Here is a 25,593-nt window from a genome sequence, read left to right as displayed (position 1 = left end):
ATGTTCAAGAGGCAGAGTGAAACAGAAGTGTCCATCCTTCTTTCATACCCCTTCCTCATCATTTTATAAATACAGATATTGCACACAGAATAAAAACACTCCAGTAACCAACCTATGAAGCAAGAAATCATTAAGCAGTGAAACAGGCACTTTGATGATTTGTGATAATTTTTAAGATATCAGTAGATACATATATAATGCATTCTTAGTTTGTACACATATTGTTTGAACACATTTATATGTGTGTGTGTATGTATAAAATACCAATTACATAAATATTTATACAGGAAAAAGTCTATGCTTTTCAAGTTTCTAAAACAAAACTAAAACTAAAGTTCCATTCTTCTCCTGTCTTCTTCTAATATGCTAGGATTCTAAAACAATATAATAGTAACACTATACAGTATAATACGGTACATATACTATACAATTTAATAGCTATAATTGGTCAATAAGATTAAAAATATACTCATGTTTTAATGCAAATCAACCAACCCTTTGCCTTCTTAATGCAGATAAGAAATGCACAAATTATTGCTTAATGTAGACCAAAAGTGTAGCTTGGATGATCTCAATTACTGCAGTTTTGGCTTACATGCAGCTGTTAGAAAACCCCTACAGAAATCTGCCAAGAGGAAAATAAGATTCAATTACTTTTATTTGAAGTATAAACTCACATACCTTGGCCTCCGGAATGCTAAACCATATTGTTGGCAAGCCAGTCCCACAGTGGGAGTATAAACAATAGGCATGAACTTTTCAATGTCAGAAGCCAGCACTTTATAGAAAAGCTTTTCATTTCGATCCTGAAGACTCATTAGCAGCATGTATCTGTGGAGATTTACATAAAATTAGACAGACATCAAGGGAACATATAAAGTACATTTAGAAATAGATTTGGTGTTTGGAAAGTTAAAATTATGTTTGTTCTATAATAGCCTCTGTCTTATTGAAAGTATTCAAATTCCTCCTAGTCTTAACAGCACAAATGGTTCAGACACAACGTATAACAAACTGGTTGACACAGAGAACCTGAAGCCATCACAACATTGTCAAACTCTACACACTCAGGAAGATAATCCCTCTCAGGTATAAAACACTGTGCTGCAATTGAGGATTTAGTCTGTCAGAACCTTATCTGTGTATATCAGTTGTTCCACTTGAAATGAGACCAGCATTAAATATAACTTAAGCTTACTCACTTGCCCAAAGAACATAGAAGTAAAAACATTAAGCTTTGCATGCTCTTTCCTAGATAGAAATTTATCTTAAATCCAGACTAATACTTCAAATAAATACTGAAAAACAAAGCTTTTGAAAACAAAGCAGACACACATGGCCTCTCATCCCCTAAGTCTATGTTTGACTTGAAATCTGCAATGTTATATTTCCTAACTAAAACCAATTTTGAGGAAGTTCTATATTTATTTTAAAAGAAAACCAATGAGAAGAAAAGAACCATATAAATAAGACTGAAAGAAAGTTCATGTTTAGCTTGAACTACTTTTTACTACCATCACACTTACATTGCATAATTACATTACTGTTTCAAGATACCAATCAGGAACCCAAATGCCAGGGCTGAGTGTCACAAATTATATCAGCCTATGAGAGACTTCACGTTATACCAGTTCACATAGGTATGATTGTCACTTTGTGAACACTTAAAATTTAGAAATTTAGTGATCTTACACCTTACCTGTCTATTCACTAGTTTTAACAATGTTAAGTATTCCTGTAAAAAATAAGTAGTCTTATACACCAATGGGATAATATAAAATCTTTAACTTACGTATACAATTTATGTAGAGTCTTTTTAAATTTGCAATGGATTACTAATTACTTACACTCAAAAAGTTTAATATGCCCACCATTTTATTACACAAGTGTTGAAGACACGTATAAAACACATTCCTTCCAAAAGCCTAGAGATTTGTGTACTTAACTATTATTAATATGAACTTTCCTTCTGCATACTTAGGCACCACATGCCCCAATAAAATCCAATTCATTCTTTAGGAAGACACAAATATAGTCAGGTAACCAAAGAGCAGCTTAGTAAATCTGAATGCATTCCATTCAAGTTTAGATTGCCTATCCCTGTCTATCAGGGAAGCACTCCTTTTGGGATCTGTTCTGTAAACCTTTAATCAGCACTATAAACAAGGCAAGAGAAGCCAGTTTGGCAGTTGGTGACTGTAATGAGGTGACAGAATTGAGACAAAACAATATCCCTGCCCTTGTGTCATGAAGGGTATTTTAGACCCTAAACAGATAAAGATCTAGGAACCAAAAAGTTGTAGTTTCTCTAAATACCATCACCATGAGGCAGCTGGGACCACCTTCCATCACACACATTAGTTTTGAATGTTCTCCAAGGTTAAATTACATCCTGCTCTTGTAATTCTCAGCTACAAATATACATACATACATGCTAATTTTCTTTCATATTATTACGTTTCCCTAGAGCCTTTCATTTTCCCAGTATTTCATTATGATATAGCATATATTGCAATGTCCTTGAATTCTCAGAGCATTTCTTTATTAAAACCTTTCTCCTGAGGGTGGACTATTCCAACATTTATCCTGAAATACAAGTTCTTGCACATGTAGTTGTAAATACACATAAAGACTTTCCTTTTGTTTCTGGAGAACATTTAAAGTGATGTTAGAGAACATCATGCATATTTTTGGCCCCCATTCTATACTGGACATTTCAACACCATGTGAGCCACAGCACCATTCCTAAGCAGTTGCTGGGGGGCTTTTTTGTTTTTTTTTTTTTTTATCAATTTCTTTTAAAATGAGGAGTGGCTTAAGAGTACAAAGTACCTTTTCATCATCATTTCTTATTACTCAGATCAAGACCAGATTTTAAACAGGGTAAAGAAATCTTTCACAAAAGAAACTAAAAGCTTAGCAAAAGGCTTCCTCGGGGCTTCAAAGGAAAAACCTGCAGTTTTAACCATGTGTTAAAACTCTCCATTTCTACTATAGTATAGTGTTAAACTGAGGGTTTATTTTCTCATTTGTTTTTATCATGCCACTTTTATGTTCATGATATACTAAAGAACTTGCAAAAGGACTAACTGCATACTACTTATATTTTCAAATATTACATATTTGAAAATATAAGAAATACTATTATAAAGTGAAAAACACTTCTAGGGAAGAGCAATTTTTATCAGGCTTTTTCAATGGCAGGTATATGTCTTCCTTCTCAGCACTGCAATTTGCTTAGTTAAGGGCATCAAATTTCTCAAAAATTATTTCTAAAGGGAAAACCAAAAACGTTTCATAATCAGCGAAGGGTTGTTTATAATGCATTAGACAACAAGTATGCATCTTTTAGCAACACTCAAGTATCTACACAACTAAAAGCATGAAGTGCCTTTCAGCATTGTGTTTAAAAATATATTTAAAATTCAGTATTTAATGGAATCTTTTACTGAAACCCATATTTAATCTAAAACATAATGAAAACAAATAATAAAACAATGAAAACAATCACTTGTGCTATAAAAAGGGAGAAAAGTATTGTCTGTCCTCAGACAAGGAGTCTTGAGTGAAGATTTCAGAGAAAAGTTTCAGAGGACAAAAACCAAGGTCTGGCAAGTCAGACAGAGAAAACTGCCAAGCATTCAAATTTCAGCATGTCACTCTTCTCCCCAGGCCTTTACTTCACCTAAGAATGTTTCACACTATGGAGGGAATGAAATACAGTAGCAACAAAAGGATGTAACCCACCCATCATCCAAAATCCAAAAGAAAACTGATATAAATATCCGAAAGTTACTGATGATTCTTAGGATAACTGGCCCAACTATCACTGGCATACACTTTACAAGGCCAAGTGGAGAGGTGAAAATAGAACAAATCCCACTTTTTTTTTTCTCTTATCTTGAAAAATATGAGAGTAAACAAAGATGGTGGGAGGAAAGGCTATTATTTTTAACCTGTGTAAGACACTTAGCTCTATTACTCTGCTTCATCAGTATTCATATAAAAATTCATTAAAAAGAGAGAACTTTAGGAAAAAACAAAATAAGACCATCTTCTCTGGAAAAGCAATTTGATGGCCCCTCTCTAATGTTAACACATCCAGTATAATGTTTTACAGCGTGAAGAAAGAAAAGCTCAGGCAGAAGATGTCGCTGTGCCAGGAGCAAAATTTTAGTATCAATACAGAGCAAGAAGAAAGACAATTAAGAACATACAGGGGAGCAAAAAAAATTACTTGCAGAATCCATCATAGCTTTTCCAAATTAAGATGGAGGAATAGAATTTTTTCCTCTTACTGGTGTCCTGTTTGCCAAGCATCCCAGGCAATTGACTTGCTGCTGTTCCACATTCATTTTGTATATGAACTCTTGGTACTTCAGAGTACAACAGTTTCATGCTACAAGTTCACAACAGCATTTCAGCAGTGCCAAAACATGTCATGCCATGGCACTGGCTAGCAACTTAGCTTTATGAATTTACATACACCCTCTTTCCAAGCAAAACCAGGCCCATCTTGCCAGTGTAAAATGCTCCCATACACAGCATTAATGTTTTATCAGATGATTCCTTTCTGTCTAAGGTATTTAACAGCTTCCACTCCTGCAATATCTAAACACCTGTATTTAATCTTTGGTATTTGGACATAAAACACACAAGTACACACCTACTGCCAAACTCCAGAAGGAAGACAACAGCCTCCCTTCACCTCTTTTCAATAACTGTTTCTATGGGAGCAAAGACTATGCCAGATGCATACTGCAAGAAACATGGGAATTTTCCTGAAATTAGGACATTTACACTCCGTAGAAGACAACAACTGCATGCTCTTATGCAAGATTGTCCTTGAGCACCTGCCTTTACAGGGAGCCCCTGAGATTTCAAGTTCCAGTTAAAACAGCCAAAGCTTCTGACATTCTTCATCAGTGAAGAGATTCAAGGAATAATTGTGTCAGGATCACATTCACTCTTCTTTAAAATTCTTTGATAGGATTATAAACATAGGAGACCAGAGTTCACATATTGCCTTGAGGACTGAGCTTACCACATGTAATGCACATGTTCTGCAAGCAGGCTCTTTACTGACATACTCCAATGAAATTGTCAGACACTTGACTTGCAAACACTCCTGCAAGTCACATTTTGTACATGTAGATTTTTGCACCTGCAGATTTTTGTTCTCTCAATTCACAGACAAATTTTATCTACAAAGGAGCCCAAGATGTCAATGTTTACAATCTTAAAAGGAAGTATCTTCTTCATGCAAATGTTACCAAGTCTTTTCATCAGTGGTCTCAAATGCAGACTTCTGCATGTAACACAGTGTTATTTTGCTAAAAAAAATAGAGAAAACATAACAGCTATATAAAGCCCCAGTAATACATGAGGATAATATTTTTTTATCAAAACATAGCATGACATGAATAGTCAGTTGAGATCTGCTGGGTGTTCAAACAGAGTATAAATATGATTTCTTAAAGAAAAAATTCCACTTGGGGGGTACTTGTGGACTTATATAATTTAATATTCTTAAGGGATGACCTAACTTAATTTGCATCAATCCAAGATTATCCCTGAGAATTTGTTTCTTAACTACTATGGACCTGAGTTATGAAAGCACACACTAGCTGAGGTTAGAAAAGAGATTGCCTCATCTGATCCCCTCCTCAAAGCAGAGACAACTAGAGCAGTTTGCCCAGGACCACGCTCAGTCAGGTTTGGAATCACTCCCATGGATGGAGATCCCACCAAAGCTTCTCCAGCATTACAAATGGGGCCACAACGTTTATTCACACTGTAAGGGGAAGGAGAAGATTCAAATATTTGAACCATTACAAAATTACAGCTGAGAAAATAGCACAGACACACATCACAAAAAAAACCCTGAAAAATAAACACAGCTATTCACTTGTTTTGGATGCTAATTACTAAATCCTTATTTAAAGTATTCTGACTAATAGACATATTAGTGAGAAAAACCTAACTTGTAATAGCTTCAAGTTATTTCTGTGAATACTTCTCAGTTGAACTGCATCACTAAAACTGAATTAACAAGAATAAATGTGTGCTGCGAAGCTGCACAGTACAATATAACCTTTATACTAAAGCAGGCATTATAATAAAACTATCTTTAGAGTACAAAATGGCAAGCTACAGTCGAATGTTCAAGGCACATGGATGGAATAACTTAATGTTAGTGCTTCTGTTTTACAGATGTCTGGTCACAGGAGCAGGAAACAAATTTCTTCCTGACCCAACTATGTATTTGAAAAAGAGAAAATGCCAAAGAAAACTCATTGGTGGGAAATAATGACACCAAGTTTTGTTTAATTAAGTATTTACAGATCTTAAGGTTAACAGGGGCAGTTTTGGAAGAATATCCTCTGAAGCAAATGTTTGTGCTTACATTTATTTATAACCACATTATATTTCTTTATACTTCTGTATTATTTTTGTCTATCATACACGGATTAGTTACACTTTAGAAAAATATTTCCTTCCCCACCCCCAAGACGGACAGGTTTATCTTTCCTTATTTTTTGACACAATGAAGATAGCTGCTAAGTATTGCCACAATACTTGGAGACAGTTATTTTTGTTTCATTATTCCCAGCGCAATCAAAATTTCAGCATACAGTGTTTTACTGCAGTTCAAAAATCACATCATTCAAAGTTTCAATACTCAGTCATTTAAAACTGATAGATTAATTCTTTCTTCCTTCCTGAAGAAATTTTTCATTTTGGCAAAAAGCCACTTGAATATCCAGAATTTTTTGCTAACAAAAGCAAAGAATTAAAATACTAAAATACTGCTATGTTGAATAGCTAGATCTATAACATTCCATCTGTGATGTTTTGAGAAGCAGGAGTGTTTTTCTGCTATGACCTGAAGTAGGAGCAAAATTGTTTCCTAGTTAAAAAACTATATATAACATATAACAATGGGGTAAGATCATTTTCCCTATCGTTTTCAAGCTACAGGTGAAGAGAAATTCTGGCAATTCAAGCTGAAACAAGCAGTTGGAACTGCTTTAAATGTCCTCAAGCACATGAAACAACGAGCTGTATCATGAAGGGACTACCTTAATGCAGAGTTAAAGAGGAGATGGGGACAGAAGAACAGAGAAAGTTTTCTCCTATGGTAACATCAATGGTTGAATAAGGGGGCTTCATGAAAATTTACACTTTTCTATTTGCAGGAACTCATAAATAGTCCAGCCTGGAAACCTACTACTCTGTGATAATAAACAATAATGGCCTTCCTGAGAGCACTGGAGAATAGTTAAACTACAAAAGACACCACAATTGCAAGCTCTTCACTTGCAAGGAAGGCTGTCCTCATCCTATCCTGACTCTATAAAAAACAAAGGTTGTGGCAACAATTATAAAAAAGCCTTGTCACCAACAGATGGGTACCTAGAGGCCATATATTACATACTGATAGGAAGACATCCCATGACAGAGAAGAGCAAGGCAGAGGGGAAAAAAATGAAGAAACAAATTTTTGTTCTAGAGCCTATAAAATACAATTTCTTTAGGAAAAAAAATTAAGTATTCATAAATATTTAAAGCCCTGTTGTCATCTTATTGCAGAAGTCCCACACCTTCTTGGCAATTTCTCATGGGCACCTCCTTACAACACTGACTCCTCCTTCCTCGCAGCACAACCAACAAACTCCAATTCTCACCTCACCCAACTAACCCACTCTTTTGTAGCACTCCTCTTCTTATTGGACACAGCTGCGGCCTATTAAGGGCAGGCCTGTTCCTGATCTTTGGTGATTGGCACAGCTGCAACTCCTCAGGTGTGAGATTGCCTTCTGCACTATTCTCTTACATTCTATCTCTCCACAAAGCCCTTTCCAGATTTTTTCCTTAAAAATACCCAAGCACAGCAATACTATGTTACATATTAGTTTTATAACATTTTTCAAATGTACTATTTTTTAATGCATATGTATCTATGTGCATGTAAAGTGATTACTGACTTTTAGTTTCACATGTGTTCATTTGCTTCCAGTGACCTTTATCACCTGGTGATAATAACCAGTATCAATCATTTGGTTATCAAAGAAAATTAATGTGAACAGCTCTGGAAGATTAGAATTTTAAAGCAGGAATAGATTTTTTTCTAATGTGACAGTGGAATTTTTTTATGAAAGTGACTCATAAAGTGGTGAGTAGGATAAAGTTTCATAGCCATACTTTACCTGTCTAGGTCACATGTCAGCCTTTCAAAATTCTGAAGAATTGTATAAACCTGAGCATCTTGACCAAGAAAGCAAGGTGGCAATAATCCATGAATATTCAATTGTTGCCTCTCCTCCAAGGTAAAAGCCATGCCCTAAAATAACAGAAAAATAAAATCATGTATAGATTTACACAAGAGATAATTATTTAGAGAAAACTTCTGCAGCAAATCATAGCCCAGGGAAAGTCAGCAACTTAAAATCTATTTAAAATTAAACAGAATTTATAATGGTGCAATTATTTTGGGAAAAAGGTTTTATTGAGCCATAAAAGACCTGTACAAATACAATAACTCCATCTCAGCACAGAACTAGTTAACATCTCCTGAGTAGCCCAAGTGTAGCACCTGCAAAACTGCTAAATTACAGCTGAAGAAGAAAGCAGCCATATATTCACTCCACTCATTTTCAGCTTTTAATGAGGTCTGTCTGTCCAAATCATCTTCAGAAATTACCCAAGCTACTGTAGGAAAGATGGTGCCTTTACAACAGAAACATGAGTGTGGGTTTAGCATACCAGCATCAAGCACTCTGGCTGCTGAAGCTTTACTCTGCTGTGCTAACTACAGCCAGTTAGCTTGCTTACCTAGACAGGTTCTTCTTTGTTTCTGTTTTTGTTGTTTTTTTCTCAGAAATAGTCACCTCATAGGGTTGATTTGTATGGAACAAAAATATATTACAAAATCTTCCTGTATCTTACTAGGCTACATTTCATACACCAGTTTTAATCTAAATTTTGAAGAGGTTATGTGACTGTGACTTGAAAAAAGTAGGAACAAAGCCCTAAAGCAACCCCATCACACTATCTGCTCTATAATTACATTAATCAAGTTGTTACCTTAAGTGAAATGATGCCTCAAGAAAAAGAAATATCTTACAATGAACCCTTTACAAAACATCAAACATTTCCAAAATGTGTTTCTCCTTCCCTAGACAGGAAATGAAGGGAAAGCAAGTTTAATAAAGGTGAGCAACTGTTTTGCTGTAGCTCTCCATGTATGTGAGATTTCATTCCCAAATGTGTACACAAAGGTTGCATTTTTTTCCCTAATGAACTTTCTGTGGCCAGATAGGTCATGAATGTCTTCAGCTGCTATCCCATCTTGAAAAATCACGGAAGAAGTAAGAGTCAACACTCGTCACAAGTTTATTCAGTGTTGATCCCCCTTATCTCCACTAGACTTTTCTGGGCTTAAAAAAGCCACGTGTGCTCACGCACACTTCAGAATCAGTTCCAAGTGACTGGACTTCAGGGAGTTGCATAGTTTTAATGGATCTTCTCAAGCTAGTAGTAAAGTGACAATCCAGTTATTCTCTGCAATTCTCCTTTCCCCTGTTTCCATTAGTCAAATGGAATGAAAAAATTTCTGAATGTCTGTGTTTGGCTTTACATTAGGAATAAAATATGGACTTTAATTACTATAATAGGGTTTCCCCCCCTTACTGGAAAATACATCTTATTTTAAAACATACACATGTGTCACATCTTGCCAAATGCCTTTTTCAAAGAGTACTTCATCTTGGAATAGTCTATTCTCCATGTATTACTACAGCTTTATAGTAAGTGTTAATTTCTTTGGTTACTACGAAAACACAGCACCCACCTACATCCCTAGGATTTATATGGTTAGAAAATCCTTTACTTGAATATTCCTCTTTGGCACAGATATTATTAATTCTTCAGATTTCCAGGATGAAATATTAATTCTTTTCTTTCCCTCTCAGATCCCATATTTACTCAGAAGAAAAGAATTATCATTAAAATATATCACCTGATAATTTAATAAGACAAGGCCATTTTATGAAATAAGTGTATCCTATTCCATCTGCTTATAATAGGGAAGACTTCAACTATGTAGGACTTATGGTTTATGTCTAGATTTCTTGCACTAGCCTCGGATTTTCTTTTCTAGATAAAAATTCTTATTTTTTCCTGCTTGAAGTGTTGTTTCCCGGCCATCCAGCAGAGAGGGCTCTAGGTCCAGCTTGGTTTACACACTCCTTTCCCTCCCAGAGAGGCATATTTTGTGCACACCTGGATGGGACAGACTTCTGCCATCTAGCATCCAAACTATTATCAACTATCTACATATTTTTATTCTGTAGCTTGGATTACAAACAAATTTTTCAAGAACAACAGTATAACAATCTAAAAGCAGCATAAGGGCAAGAGACCACAACCATAAATATTAGCCTCTGCCAAATTAGTTTTGATTTATTCACTGCTTTATGCTTCATATACATCACAAAGATAAAAAGTATAGTTATTATCAATCTTCCCAGGTAAGAGTTTGCAATTCTTCAAGAGCTGTATTTCATATGTTTCATTATATGCTCTGGTTTGCTTTTGGCAAAACTAAGTTATTCTTCGGCCACCTTATTTACCTTCCTTTCTCAAAAGTCAAAACTTTGGTTAATTTACTTTTTTGCTCTTTACATATAAATACTCTTTCATATGCTCAGATTTACACAGAAAGCTGAGTTTTCAAGAAATTTAACTCATTGCAAATACATTTAATTTTGAATTTGTCTCTCCATTTGTAATGTTGTGACGTTTTGCAATTGTGGCAGTGATTTCTATTACCACACATCATTCAGTACTCTTTCATTATTTAATGTCTGTGGGTTTATCAACTCCACTCTTAACTGTCAGTCCTCTGCTCGTAATCTCTAATCTCCCAAAGCCCCTCACCTACAATGTTGGTGTAATGCAGTTACACATACATCACTACCCTTCTTCAGCTGCAGTACTGAAAAAGAACAAAACAGAATAAACAGCACAGCATCATGTTGTATCAGACAGCTTTTTGCACTGGCTTTCAACTGAATTTTTAAGCGGTGCTTGAAAAGACAGAGAGCATATTCAAAATACTTCAAGAGCCATCTTAGCCTCTATTCACAGGGAACAGAGACAAGCTTCCTCTCTTAGTATAAACTAGATTGCCCTGGCACAGTTTTTCTTCAGATAGAATACCCAAAGCTCATATAATTGCTAGGTTTATATAAACCGCTCTAGAAAAAGAGAGTGTACTAAAGCAATATGTGCATCCTGTCCATGCACTAATGAGATTCAGCTTTACTAAAAGGGCAGCCAGTATTCATTGCAGAGATCCTTCTCCAATTTCTCCCAAGTCCTAGCCATCTTTTGTTCTAGTAAATCAAAACTTTCTTTTTAAAAACTCCGACTCATTTGGAAGGATAGCTCATCTCCTCCTGTTGGTGTGCCACAGAAGTATCAGCCTAAGAGCATACAGAAGGAGGCTGGCTTAGAAGAGGAAACTATGCCCACATCCAAGGTTCTCTATCTCAGTGACTCTTTCATGGAAGAGTCTCTGGAAGGGAAAAATCAAGGCTCATAAGACTTCAGGTGTTCAGGAGACAACCACCAACAGCAGTACTCAAGCTCAAGTACTTGCATGTATATTTGAGCCTCCTGTGTCTGTGAAAGGGGAAGGAAGAAATGAGGAGGAAGGTGAAAAGGTACAGCAAGGATGTGTATCTGGAAGTACCATAATCTCTGAATTGCTGGTCTAACATACTGCTAGAGGAAAATCACAGTCTCCAGAGTATTCTGGGGATGGACAAGCAAGTTCATCACTGTCTCGGAGTCTATAAAATGGAAAAAACTCTCTGTTAAAAAACTCATTCTGTATATCTAAATCATAAAAGCACAGTGAACAAATTCCAACGATATTGTGTAAAAAAGCACACAAGTCTGAGGGACTCAGCTATGCTCAACATCTGCTGCCACAGCCGGAAAGAGGAGAGATGGCACCTCGCCACTCCTTGCAGGCTCCCACCACAGCAGCAGGTATCCCTGAGCAGAGGCCAGGGAGTGCTCTGCCAGACAAAGCTCTGAGAAAACTCCACAGCTGCCTGCAATACTTGTCTGCTCCAGATCTGAATAATTTCTTTTAAACAAATGGACTACAGAACCCCACAATTCCATTCTTAAAAATTCCATTCTTCAAAACAAATGAACAAAAAAAGGACATGCAAACAAGATTAATGTTTTTGGCTGAAAGACTGAAAACATTCTTCAATTACTGGGGAAGGGTTTTTTCTCCAGTACATCCCAAATAAAGAATCAGTGGCATCACTTCTAGTTGCCAGTCACACATCATCCCACGCTGCTCACACCACTTCATGCACAAGTCTCCAGGAGAAATTCAACAGAAGAACTAGATGCAGTCCTTAGGAAATCATGATCTTTGGTATGCATGACTATTTGCAGACAATTCTTTTGCTGGTCAAGCTTTAGCCTTCAGCAATTTTGGCTTTTCATACTACACTAGTACTGTTAGGGAGGGATCCAAGTAAAAATTGGTTTATTTTAAGGAAAACTTCTTTGGCTGAGGAAGCAAAAAAATGTATGCATAGTCCTGCTAGGTATGAGCTACATAAAAACAGTTTCAGACACCTAATGTGATAAACATTTAGGATCGGAATATTAAAAAAACCCACACAAACAAACCAACTAAAAACACAACTCTTCAAAATTTCATACATTTAAAGAAATTTTTATACAACCTCTATAAAAATATAGAACATATGGGTTTTCAAGCATTTAAAGCTACATTTAAGAGTTTAATGATCTGCAAATCCCTTTGAGAGATTTTATATAATTTGTGTTTTTAAAAAAGTCACCTTATGAACAGGCAAAAATAAAGTTTTACAAGCATTTCTCTACATTTTTCACTTTTATTCTCCAAACATGACTTCAGAAAAATCAGATAAATACTTCTAATACTCCATGTCCAACACTCACGTCAAGGCAGAATACTCCAGGAAATACTTAGAATAACTAATCTGAGCATAACACTCCATAATGAACTCATTCTGCTGCAAACAAATGTGGTTCATGGCAAGAAATTGGTGTTGGAGAAGTACATATGGCTAAAGATGTTTCTTCTGTTTTCTCTACCCATACTTGTCATGACTGCCAAAAAGTATTACAAGCAGAGGCAGCTAATGCAGCTATTTGGGCAAACATCTCTTCTGCAACCAGTGCTTTAGACCACCAGTCCCAGGATGTATCCCAGCAAATAAGAAAAGAGACTGATTTTTTTTAATGGTGCAAATTCACACACAGTTTTCTGTTAAGGTGGTTTCTTTTGGACCTGAAGATAAAAAGTATTTCTGCAAAATGTCAAGTTGCATTAACTCAAGAGGTTCATGTTTCTTCTTAAGAATATTTGCTGTAAAGTCTACATACAAAAGAATGGCTTGAATATCTGAATCTAGTTTCAATTTTTTAAAAAAACCCAAAATCTTGGATTACTAAAATTTTGGAGAATAAAAGAAATACTTTCAAATGCTGTTTATGAAGGCTAGGGAGAAAGATGACAAATACAAATTGATAAGAAGAAAAAATATGCTCAACAGCAGAAAGTTATGACAGCTCAAAGATGAATAGCATGAAGTTGAGAAATGAAAACTGACTATGAAAATACAAATTTTCTGTTGCAATCATCTGGCAACACAGACAACAGCTTTGCTTTCAGAACCAAAGGACAACGATAACCATTTTTAATGTACACTTTAGTTAAAGTATTATTAGCCTGCAAGTAGAAAAGTCACAGTGTGACAGATCTGCTATCAAAAAAGTTATTTTTCCCCAAAACTATGCTCAGGTTCTCTTATCAGGCATTTCATGAGGCATATTGGTTAGTTCTGGATTATGCATCTCAGATTAAGGTTTAAAAATCAGTATACTGACTAGTGATTAACAGTCCATTAGATTCTCTGGCAGAGAAAAGGTGGTTTCCTTGCCTTTCTACAGTACCTAACACACAGATCTTGTATAGGTCTTGGCCTACAGCTGAAATCCCCAAATTAGCAATGAATCCTGCTAATTAAGTGCCTTCACTGGAGTTTGAAAAGCCAGACACAGACAGGCATCTACCCTGGTTAAGATGAGGAACGAGAAAAGCTAGAGAAGGAAGACTGGTGAAGTGCAAACAGCAGAATCCAACCGAGATACAGCACTTGTGCTCCTTTTGATAATCCCCCAGGCACAGGCATCCATCAGGACCTGTCAGACTGTGAGGCATGCTGAAGGTAAATTTAAAAAAATAAAATACAATAGCTGATGGGCACAGGTCTGAAAAGAAGAAGAAAGAAAAGAAGAAACTGTCCTAGTTTCAGCTAAAAAATGCCGAAAGGCACAGGTTTTATGCGCTTTTCTTTAAATACAGGTTTTTAACAAGTACTTTAAGTTGAAAAACTATATTGTGACATTTGGCATTTACATTTCAAAACTGTTTTTCTAGATTTGTTGTAGTTCTGCTGCAGTGTGTTTAACACACAATTTTTTTTCCCTAGAAATATCAAGTGACCTGAAGCCTACTCATAGCTCAATTCTAAGTCCATAGGATTTTCAAAAGCAAACGTAAAAAGTCAAGTCAACAGGGGAAACTGAAACAAAAGTCAAAAGCAGCTTCCAACAAGATAAATACAGTAGCTAATACACACACCCATGGACTTATGACTCAAAACAAATGCAGACAGCCAGGAGATCAGACTTCTCTTGGCAAATTCATCATGGGAATGTGTGGGCAGCTTGGCAGCCATGCCGTGAGCTGATACAGTGATTGCACACAAGCATGATTCAGACCAGCACAGTATAAATGACACATCACAGCATTCTTATTTTTACAATCCTTTAAGCTAAGGTAAACAATTATCTGAACATAAGCAAGCAAACCAGTTTTAAGAAACTATTTCTATATATGTTTTATTATACACATACAGAGTAAAATCTTTTTGCATTGCATAATCTCCCCTCACCCTAATTTTGAGAAGACTGTATTACACAAACAGCAGGCAGTACCAAACAAACAGTAAAAGAAGTCACCAAGATAATGATGTACAAAAGTATATCGCATGCTGTGCTTTAATGTAGGATGATGGCTTGGGTCTAGTTAAAATTCTAAATTTAGTTATTCATATGCAATATAGGTACCTATCCATCCGTGATAATTATAGGATAAAGTTAAAGTTTACTCTAGAATAGGTACCTTGCAGTCACTAATCCAAATTGCTGCAATTACTATATTGACTTCAGACCAAATTCAGATTTACACACATAAGCACTTACTGAGAACTGGGAAGTTCAAAGGTATTGGAACAATCAACATTGCTCATTATGGCAATAGTATCAACTATAAATCCACTGCATAGCAGGCTATCACACCACCAGGCAACAGCCAGGCACAACAGTCCTCTGCATCTCAGGGGCCACTAATTGCCTGTATGTGGTGCTCCATCAAGCCTCTACCACCCTTTTGATTCCTCAATCCACATGTCCTGTTGAAAAACCGCACTACTCTGAATTATTCATACTGTTTGGGATACTTAATCCCAAAGCAACTAGAAAAATCGCTAGAGCTGCATTTGTGCACTTTCAAATCAGAGCTGGCTGTCTGAAAATGTGGCTGTCTCCCTATTGCTGCTCCCACCTGGGAGCTACAATGAACACAGGCATGAGCAAACCAGGACCAATGGATGTGGCCATCTTTCATTAACAACACCACCCTGATTCTGTTTGTAAGAGCAGCTAAATTAATAACAGGCTTAATAATTAATATCAGCTGTGGTCTGTGTGTCTCCTGACTCAATTCCCTAGCAGAGATATCCCACCAGTGAAGAGAGATCTGTCTTGGCTCTCTTGGTTGCCCCTAGCAGAGACCGAACAGCCACCTAAAACACAGTTTAAACTACAGAGCCAGAGAAGCTGAGCAAATATTCTTATGCTGGGATTTGGGTTTTTTGTGGTTTGGTTTTGGGTTTTTTTTTTTTGTCCCTGGATATTTCTGAGCCATTTTTATTCTTTTATAACTCCTTTGGGGTGTACTGACCCCAAAGAATACTACTTGGGAAAGCTCTGCCTATGGGAACCATAGGCACAAGAGCAGTTTACCACATTACTTACAAACTTGCTGAGTGTGTTCTTATGACAGATTTTAATTTTCAACATGGTTTACCTATGCTATAGATTAAAACCACTGGTTGTAGGCCACTTCAGAGCTCTAGCCCCCTGGATGAAGCATGGTAACAAAAATAATGTTGTTAATTACCACCTTTGTCAATACTGTTTGTCTTCTAAAGATGCATCAATGCGTAGATTTATTTTTAGATATTAAATTTATATAATAATAAATTATAATTTGAACAATAGTTGTTTTTTTAAAATAAAGATGCAAAAATAAAAAGAAGTTTTACTAGACCATACCTGAAATTCTACTTAAAATAATAATTTATTTGTATAGCAGATGCTAGGAGTCAGTTCCCTATATCTGTAATATGTAACTCCAATCAAAGGATGCTTGCAATGCTATCAGTGGAATAACTGACATGGAATCCCTACTTACAAAGGGAATTTAGATTAAAATAAGGACAGCTGACATTAAAATGTATTGTTAACCAGAATTATGCCAAACAAAACACCAAATAATACCTCTCTAACTGTACAGTTTTACAAATAAAGCACAATCGCCAGGCACGCAGTCTCCAATATACAATATTTACATTTGTAAAATCAGGTGTTATTTGAGAGTCAGGCATGATTTTCATGTAAGTAGGAGCGGAATTTCAGTAACTGCCAAAAATTCCATCTGTCTGAAATAAGTACTTAACCAAATACAGGTTAGTAAGCCCTGAAATCCTGAGGGGATTTGATAAACCTGATATCCTTAACAGATTTTATTGTTGCCTTTCAGAGACTAAACAGATTACCAACTACTGTATTCTGATAGGACTAAGCAACTAATTTCATCTCACTGGCATGATAAACAATTAACAAAAATAAATATTTTAAATACCATAGCACAGAGTTGTGTAGAGCAGAGAACAATCTCAATGCTGTGGTCTTGGCTTCTACTACTACTACAGTGGTGCACACTGTCCCTGCTGTCCCTAGTGGTGACAGGGGCACTGGCCAGCCTGGTGAACCACAGAGGTGTGACCCGAGAGCTGATAGCACTGTCGTGTTGAGCAACACCAGGCACACAGATTATCGAGTCACTCATGGGTGGTGCACTGTTTTACTGTGCCTAAAGTGATGTGTCGACTCAAAATTAGTCCTCTGGGCACCCTCCACAGACTGAGGGAAGTGGGACCCTAGGTGGTGCCCCTTTCTCTTTTTTAGGATTATAAGGAACTATTTCAGACAAAATAAATTACATTAATACTTTCCATTGTCATAGGTAATCCTATAATTCTAGTATTTCTATTACCACAGGCTGGTAATATGATCTGTAAGCCTTTCTATCACATACATTTATTGCATATATTGCACACCTATCAAGCATTTCCCATTCTACAGATGGAAACTTACTATAATTATCTCAGTCTAAGGGGTGGTAGTACAGTAAACATGAAAAAAGCCTACCCAAACTATTTATTTGGGAGCTTGTTACATCCAATCTTGGCATTTTTCCTCAGAACTGGGCAGTACTCTGAAACCAAATATAAAGCCACGTGAAAAATTTACACTCTGAATATACCTGATCTATAAGCACAGCCTTAATTGCTATCAAACAGATAGACAGGCATTCAATTCTTGCTGTAACCACAGACATCCTACTTGCAATACTCTCTTGCAAATACTTTCCTTCTTGCTGAAATGTCACTGAAGATTCATGTTATATGAACAAAATAACAAAAAAAAATTGCCAACTTAAGACTTTGAGTAAGCTCATATTATTTTTCCATTTTGAATTCTTAAACATGCCATCTAGCCATCAATAGCCACAGTTATTAGAACCACAGGCTGAGACTATTACAGCACCTGAAATAGCAGCTATGGGATAGAAGAGTACACATTGTCATATATCACACACATTCCTGAAAACTGTAATCTTACCTGAACTTTGCTACAACTTTGTTTGGTTCCACCCCTTTAGATTAAGGCAGGAGGAAAATACAATGAAGGGCCAGATAGACTGAGATGGCAAACTCTTTAAAACTCAACAGGGAAAAAAAGACATAGCTACTCTAAAACTTTAGTGTGAGTTCTAATTTTGTAACCTAAAATTGTTACTTAACCAGTTCTACAGAGACAGCAAAGTCATGCAAAGCCTTACTGAGTATGCAAAAAGTTAGCTGATTGAAGTAAGACATCTACTAACAGCAGAACAATTCCATTTAAAACTGCTGCACCAGCTGCATTCATACAGCTCTGCTTTTGCCAAGATACAACCAGCATATCAATAGTATCTGCTTGCACAGAAAAGATTAGACTGAAAAAAATTGCAGAAAAAGCTGTGATAAAATAGGGTATATCACTTTTCTTTTTATTTGACTGCTCTCCAAAAGAGCTTGACTCATCAAAGCAAACAGTAGACTGAAGGAAAGTGAGCATTATGGAAATAAAATCTGAGTGGTAGTTAAGGAAAACAGCCAATATAAAACCATCTGGATTTGCTATCAGGCACACAAGAGCTCTACCTGAAAGAAAATTCACGAAGGTGAAAAAATGACAAGAATCCCCTCCCAGGAGACCCAATGCATTTCAAGTTGCTACTGTTTTCAAAGAAAACCAAGGATTAGTTGCCCTTTTATCTAACTGTGCCACCCACAAAAATTAGTCTAAAACAACATAAAAAGTAAAACTAGACAGAAAAAAATCCACCAAAAAACCACCAAAACAAAACAAGAAACAACAAAGCAAGAACCCAACCCTTAGGTTAAAAGAAATGTTCTATGTTGATGTTGAAAAATGTAACCTGACAGTAAACATTAAACACAAGTCTATTTGAATCTGAAGAAAATATTGCTCCTCTATTCTAACTTTTCACATTTCCTATAATCTAACTATGCAGACCCGTTATAAGCTTTTTCTAGCTACATAACAGAATAACTGCTCCCTTTCCTCAAAGAAAGTATGATGCCAGACCCATCACTTGTATAAAATAAGAGTATCTTGTTTAAATCTAATTAATCTGGAGTGAGCTTTAACCACTGTCCTTGGTGTAAGCTTGTTGGGGACACACTGAGTTAGCAGATCTACAAACACAGCATCTACACAAGACAGTATGGAACAACCAGGAACACAGAGGAGGAGAAAGTTTTGAGACATACTGGCAAAACACAGTATTTTCAGACTAATAGCTAAGGCATTTAACAAAAAAAAAAAAAAAAAAGCATTTATGCAGTGAAGGCAGAGTAAAATAAAATTACAGATCTAAGGAAAGTATTTCTTAAGTCTGACATGGGGTCTTTAGTCTTTAAGCTTGAGATACCTGTTCACAACGTATTTTAGGCGGCAATAAGAGATGTACTCCGGTTAAGAAAGATGAAGGATCATCAATTTTCACCAATTTTATAACCTTTGTAATGAACTACAAATTAAGTCTGTCCATTTCTTGAAACCTTTCAACAATCCAGAGTAATATTAACATGTCAACCAGACCAGTAACACAAATATTCAGCCCCTTTCATGCAAAACTGAACAAAAAATCCACTAACAAAACCAACTCAGAAAGACATTTGAATTTTATTTGTTTATTAATTTCCACATTACAAACCAGCATAGTAAATTTATTTTATTAGTTCCTAAAGTTCAAATAGCATATTCTTTTTACAGAAAATGGAAATATGGAAAAGACCACAGATACTAAGGGCTATAAAAAGAAAAGAATCCTCTCCAACAAAGTCCTAACTGAAATCCATGTCCCAGCGGATCCACAGCTCTTGAACATGAAGCTTCACTTCCAGCCCTGTCACCCAAGGGGAAATTTCCTATGGGGCACATTAACTTTATGTGCATTGCTGTGCCAATGGAAGAGGTGGTGTGGGTTGTTTCACATGGAAAGTGCAGACACTTCTCTGCTGCTTTAATAAAATAAATTTTAGTGTTCACCAAGTACCTGCTGGTTAAAAGACCAGCTGATGAAGAAAATCATAGTACAGAAATATTAGTTCATCTAGCACAAGCAATATAGCCATATCCATCACCGGGGTTTTGTTAGTTTTATTATTTCTTCACATATTTGAGAGTGTATCTTATTTCCAGGCTCGCAGTAAGTAGATACACTTCAAATGCATTTGCTGCATACTATTACAGGAATTCCCATGTGAGAATGTCAAGGATCTGCACTGTCTTCAAGGACAAAAAATTGGGAGATAAGAAAAGAAACAGTAACAAGAAAACCCAGCACAGACAGATTTTGACACTAACACAAAATTTTCCATTTCTAGGTGTCATGTTTTTTCTCTAGAAGATTAAAGGATCACAATAAAATGGCTGAAAAGCTCATATAACAAAACATATATTTTTTTCTGAACTCAAACGGCAAAACAAATTGAACCAACAGTATTTCAAAGAGCACAAAAATCTAATCTGTTCTTTAGTTTTAGTCAACCGAACTGCCTTTGGGGGGTTTAGACAGCTTATGGTAGGAACTTGAAATGGAAAAGTAGACCAAATTCATTGTGGTGGTTGAACCTTGGCTATTTATACTGTAGTGACACTGCCAGATGCTAGTCAGACCATTTCATGAGCAGGCGTAGGAGCCTTCAGATATTCACAATCACTCCTGATGATTATGCACTGAGAGTTTAATGGCAAGCTTCACAACAAAACAAAATCCTTCATTTCACCACTGGTCTTGACTGTTTTGGCAAAGGTTACACTACTTGCTGTGTGAAGTGGGAGTGGCAACCTTCCAAACCAGGATGACTGGTGTCAAGAGGGACTAGTTAGACCCTCCTTCCCCAAAAACGTTGGTCTCAAAAGTAGTTTTTGCTGTTGTACAGAAGCATCAGTTTTAAGTCTCTCAGCACAGCAAAGCAATCCTTGAAAGAAACAGATTTCTTTCACTAGTACTGGCATGCAAAATAAGACCATATGTCTAAGCTATAATATGCAAGATTTTCCAAAGACAGCTTATTTTTCTAGTAGGAAATGTAATTTACATAGACTGAACTTTAGGATTCGTTTACAAGATTCATGAGAAAAACTGGCTTCCTTATAGTATAGAAAAACCACTGCTCACAGGGAGCAAGCTTTAGTACTGCAAAGTCACTAGCCTTACTGGGGACACCAACCCAATATGGTTATGTTTATCTGCCCCTCACAGTAGCCAAGAGGAGTAGCTGACTTTTCTGGAAAAGAAGTAAGAACAGTAAAGGCACAGCAAGGAGTTGCCACTGACAGTAAGCACAGAAAGCAAGCCAAACTGGTGTGGCTGAAAGCAATGAGAATGGAAAAGTTAAGCAGAAGGCCCAAGCAGATGGGGAATGAAGAGCCAGCAGAGCAAGTGAAACAGTAACAGGATTTATTTTCAACCAATAACTGAAAGAGAGCTCAAAGGTAGGAGTCACAGACTAAATAGAGCAAGTCCAACCTGCGTAAGGAACACTAAGATCAGAGAACACACACGAATGCAAATGTGAAGGCTGAAGAAATGAAGCTCAGATGAAGACAAGAAGGAAAAAACAGGTGCTGCAAGTAATTGTGCCAGAAGAGCTTTGGACTGCTGCAATCTGCTTCACACACACTGCACACACAAAGAACCTTACTTTGCCGTCTGTTCCTAATTATGCCCGGATTGAAAGCTCAAATCACACTGCGAAAGGCAACATTTCTTTTCCCTGGCAGGGGTGGGCAGCATTATCCCACTGGAAGCTCACAAGGATGAATCCAGAACCCCAGCCAGCTTTCAGCGGGAATTACAAACCACACAAGTTAGAGGGGAATAGGAGGGTCCCTCAAACAAAGCAGGTACCCAAAACACATCATCAATGGGGAAAGCATCTCCCAGTTTGACAAATTTTTAAAGCTGAAATCTTTAAATTACTGTGTTGAACCAGAACTATTTATTAGTCTTCTGTAAAATGAAAGCTTTTGTTTAAGAGCTTAAACTAGTCTATCATTAGCAGTACTATAGAAAACATTAAAAATCCTTCTACTAGATACTCTTAATTTATTCCACATGTGGGAGAATGAACTGAGAGGCATTCAGAGATTTCTAACCTCTTACAGTCTAAAGTAGGGACACAGGTTGTGAAAGGTATATATGTGACTCAAATAAATACAAATAATTAGAAAATTCTGATTGTTTGTGTCCAGAATTCACATTTATTCTGTTACATATACAGACATATTCTTGAAAAACTAGGTCACTTCTTCCACAGATTACACAATTTGCCAAAGAAACATCATCTGGCACAAACAACAGAAGAAAAACATGATTTTAAAGTAAAAGTAATTAAGTCTCAAAGTTTTTAGTTTGGGTTGCTACCTATGATAATATGGGATCTAATGTTTGTCATTTCTCAAGTGTCAGTGATAGCCAAGTTTGTTACCTAAAAGTAGGTCAGGAGAACCTCTTGGCTGGGCTCATGTAGCTCTGCAGATCAGTAGATCTTGTACTAACAACTGTGTCAAGTTTGAATGCCTTCTCATTCTTTGCTATCAGTTACACTGTTAAAGAAATCTGCCTGTTCAAAACCAAAAGCCAGTCAACTCACCTCCTTCCAAGAGGAATTTTACATTACAGGAAATTCAGAAACCTCCAGAAATAAAACACTTTTGCTTGTTTATTTGTTTCAGATGAAACCATGAGTGAAAATAGACAGCACTGGCAGAAGTCCACAGTAAAATTCCAGAGATTTAGCATACCTTCTAACCCATTAACACAAAACTTATCTAGATCATTACATATGTTTTCACTCACTTCAGACAAATGCACAATAATATTACAAAAATCACCATTGCTTATTCTGTTTACAAAACAACACTGATTTCTTCCTGCTCTTTGCATTCCATAAGCTTTCCAAGCATTTGTACTGAGTTTAGATGTATGGTCTGAATTCAGGGGTGGATTATTTAATAAAGAAATTGTAACATCCATAAACAATACTGCAGGCAGCTTGAATAAAATCCAAGTAAAAGAAAACATATCACTATATGTCTTCTTCTTCCTCCATCATCGCTCCACAAATCCAACCACATGTTGAGCTCTGAAAGAGCTGACCAGAAAATGAAATAGATAATTATCTAGATAATTAATAGATAATTATCACTGGAGAGGGAGCAGGTCTAGACTGCTTCCTATTGTTTGATTTGTTTTTAAATTTACTTTTTTTCCTTCTAAAGAGAGGAAACCATTAAAATATATCACGAGCTTTCTCCAAAGCTAGATAGGAAAAAAGTCATGCCAACATCAGACAGGGGCTGCAATTCAGATGTCCTACATAGGCTTGTTTTTAGGGGCAGATGTATATTAACTGAAAAATTCCCAAAGTGCTCTTTGATAAGAGCACTCAAAAAAAACCTGTTTTAGTTATTACTTAGTTGATGTAATGAACTCACACATCACTTAATATTTTCCTGGCAGCTAGAGTCCCCATTAAAGCAATTGCAAACTTTACATCTAAAGTATTTGATTTAGAAAAAATTTTGCCCTTAAGTTGATAGAATGTCCATGAGAGATATAAAACCACAGATGACAAGACTTTACCTTAGTCCCTCTTGGGTTGAGAAATAAAAAGCAGAACAACAGATAAGAAATAATGGGATTTCTTGGGTTGATATCTTTTAGTAGCACCTAACATGCACATATTTGGCACTTTGGCTGTATCAAAGTGAAAAGAGAAATGCTGCTTTTAACCAGATAATTTACAGTCCCACATAACCCATAAAACCATTGCATACTTAACTCATCTGAATGATCCTTACCCATTTATATTAGCTTTCATTGCTCCCTAGAAGCCAGATGTTACTCCTAGGAATCAATTTGAACAAAGTCTTTTTAAAAAATATATGAAAACAGTTAACAACTGACATAAATTTAAGAGAACTAATGCTTATAATGTTGCCCATGAAGTCCAAAGCATTATTATATGCACAGAGTTCATAACAGTCACAAATACAAGAGAATCATGCAGTTTGGAAGGGCCTTAAAGGAGGTCCACTGGTCCAGCCCTACTCAGAGCAGGTCCAGCTGGGCCAGGATGCTCAAGGTCATCTCCAGGTGAGTACTGACTCTCTCCAAGGATGGAGATTCCACTTCCCTCTAAGCAGCCTCCTACTGCACTTGACTGCCCTCAATTTTTCCTTCTATTTTTCCTCAGAACTATTTCAAATTTCCCACACTCAAACTTGACTTCCTGGCCTCTGACTCTTCCACTGTGTTACCAGGTTGGCCAGGTCTCTTCCTACAGGCCTTCTTTCCTCTTGTTTCCCAGCCCATTCTCTTGCACAGAGTTATTCTATCCTGATTGCTGGGCTGCTCATCTGCCTCTATCTAAATTCATGACATTCCTGTCAGCCCATTTTTCCATCATTTCTAGGTCACTCCAAAAGCAGCCTGCCTTATAACATGTGCAGTCCTCAGGCTTGCAGATAGTGCAGTCTCTCTCACTACACAGCTCATCATACAGATGCTAAATTGTTCAGCCCATTATGCTTCAACTACAGTATTTCATTATCTGAAATAACAATTTTGCTCTACTTCCCAGTGGAACAGAAATCATAATTAGAGCATAAAAGTAGTGGTCTGAACTGAGCAGCTCTCAACATTGCTCCCAAGTTTCCTCTCATACAAGTAAAATTTAGGATGAGCCATGTGTAATTTCTGTGATACCCATGTGAATTTTAATTTTCTCTTTGAAGGCTTTTCTCATATCATTGAGATAGGTGTTCTTTCTTTATCTTCCCTGGGTGTGGTTGGCCTTCCTTCAACCTCTATTCCCCTGCGGTCCTTGACAGGATTTTCTGGATTGTGGGGTTTGTTTGGATTTGGATTTGTATTTTGTTTCTACATTCAAGTTTTTAGAAACTGAAAGGATAAGTTTTCAATAATTCTTAAAAAATGGAAAAAAAAGTTGCAAAAACATCTTTTTTTAAGATACTTTTAAGTATTTATTTTCACATTTTTATTTTAGAAAATAACTAAGAGGTTCTAAGAAACCTCTTCTTAACTTCATCTTTTTCTGGGAAGAATATAGCAGATAATTTGTTTCTCTGTTCAACAGATGAATACTCTGCAACCAAAGGAAGCATAATAAATATCTGATAATTACCAGCAGCTTTACTGTGTTTATTTGAATCAAACGTTTCTATTTTGAGGAAAATTTTTGTAGCATCATCTACTGGTCTTCCATAAGAAACTTTTATTTGGGATTATGAAAAGTGGGAAAATTAATCTAACCTCATTTCCTCCAATTAACAATATCATGCTATCCATAGTTTAAAGTAAATTAATGTAAATTACTAATGGCTGAAAGATACAAATATTGTGTTCTTTGTACTGTCCTAATTATAATTAATATCACTTCTAAGTTAGATCATAGAAATATTTATAGCCACAACATGATTCTTTGTTTCATCATTGTT

General features: G+C 36.3%; 1 protein-coding gene across 2 annotated transcripts in view; it reads right to left on the bottom strand.

Moving 5' to 3' along the window:
• Window positions 1-25,593, bottom strand: part of ME1 (malic enzyme 1) — a 154,513-nt gene that overhangs the window by 107,541 nt on the left and 21,379 nt on the right. For both annotated transcript variants that reach the window (XM_005485945.4, XM_026792752.2), the window contains exons 2-3: window positions 8,211-8,344; window positions 682-831 (exon numbers count right to left, since the gene is read on the bottom strand). In XM_005485945.4, coding sequence (XP_005486002.1) covers window positions 682-831; window positions 8,211-8,344 — 284 coding nt within the window. The remainder of the gene's footprint in view (window positions 1-681; window positions 832-8,210; window positions 8,345-25,593) is intronic.

The sequence above is a fragment of the Zonotrichia albicollis genome, chromosome 3 (assembly GCF_047830755.1).
Source record: "Zonotrichia albicollis isolate bZonAlb1 chromosome 3, bZonAlb1.hap1, whole genome shotgun sequence".
NCBI lineage: Eukaryota > Metazoa > Chordata > Aves > Passeriformes > Passerellidae > Zonotrichia > Zonotrichia albicollis.
Note: the sequence above shows the minus strand (reverse complement) of the source record. Positions and strands in the feature narration are given on the sequence as shown.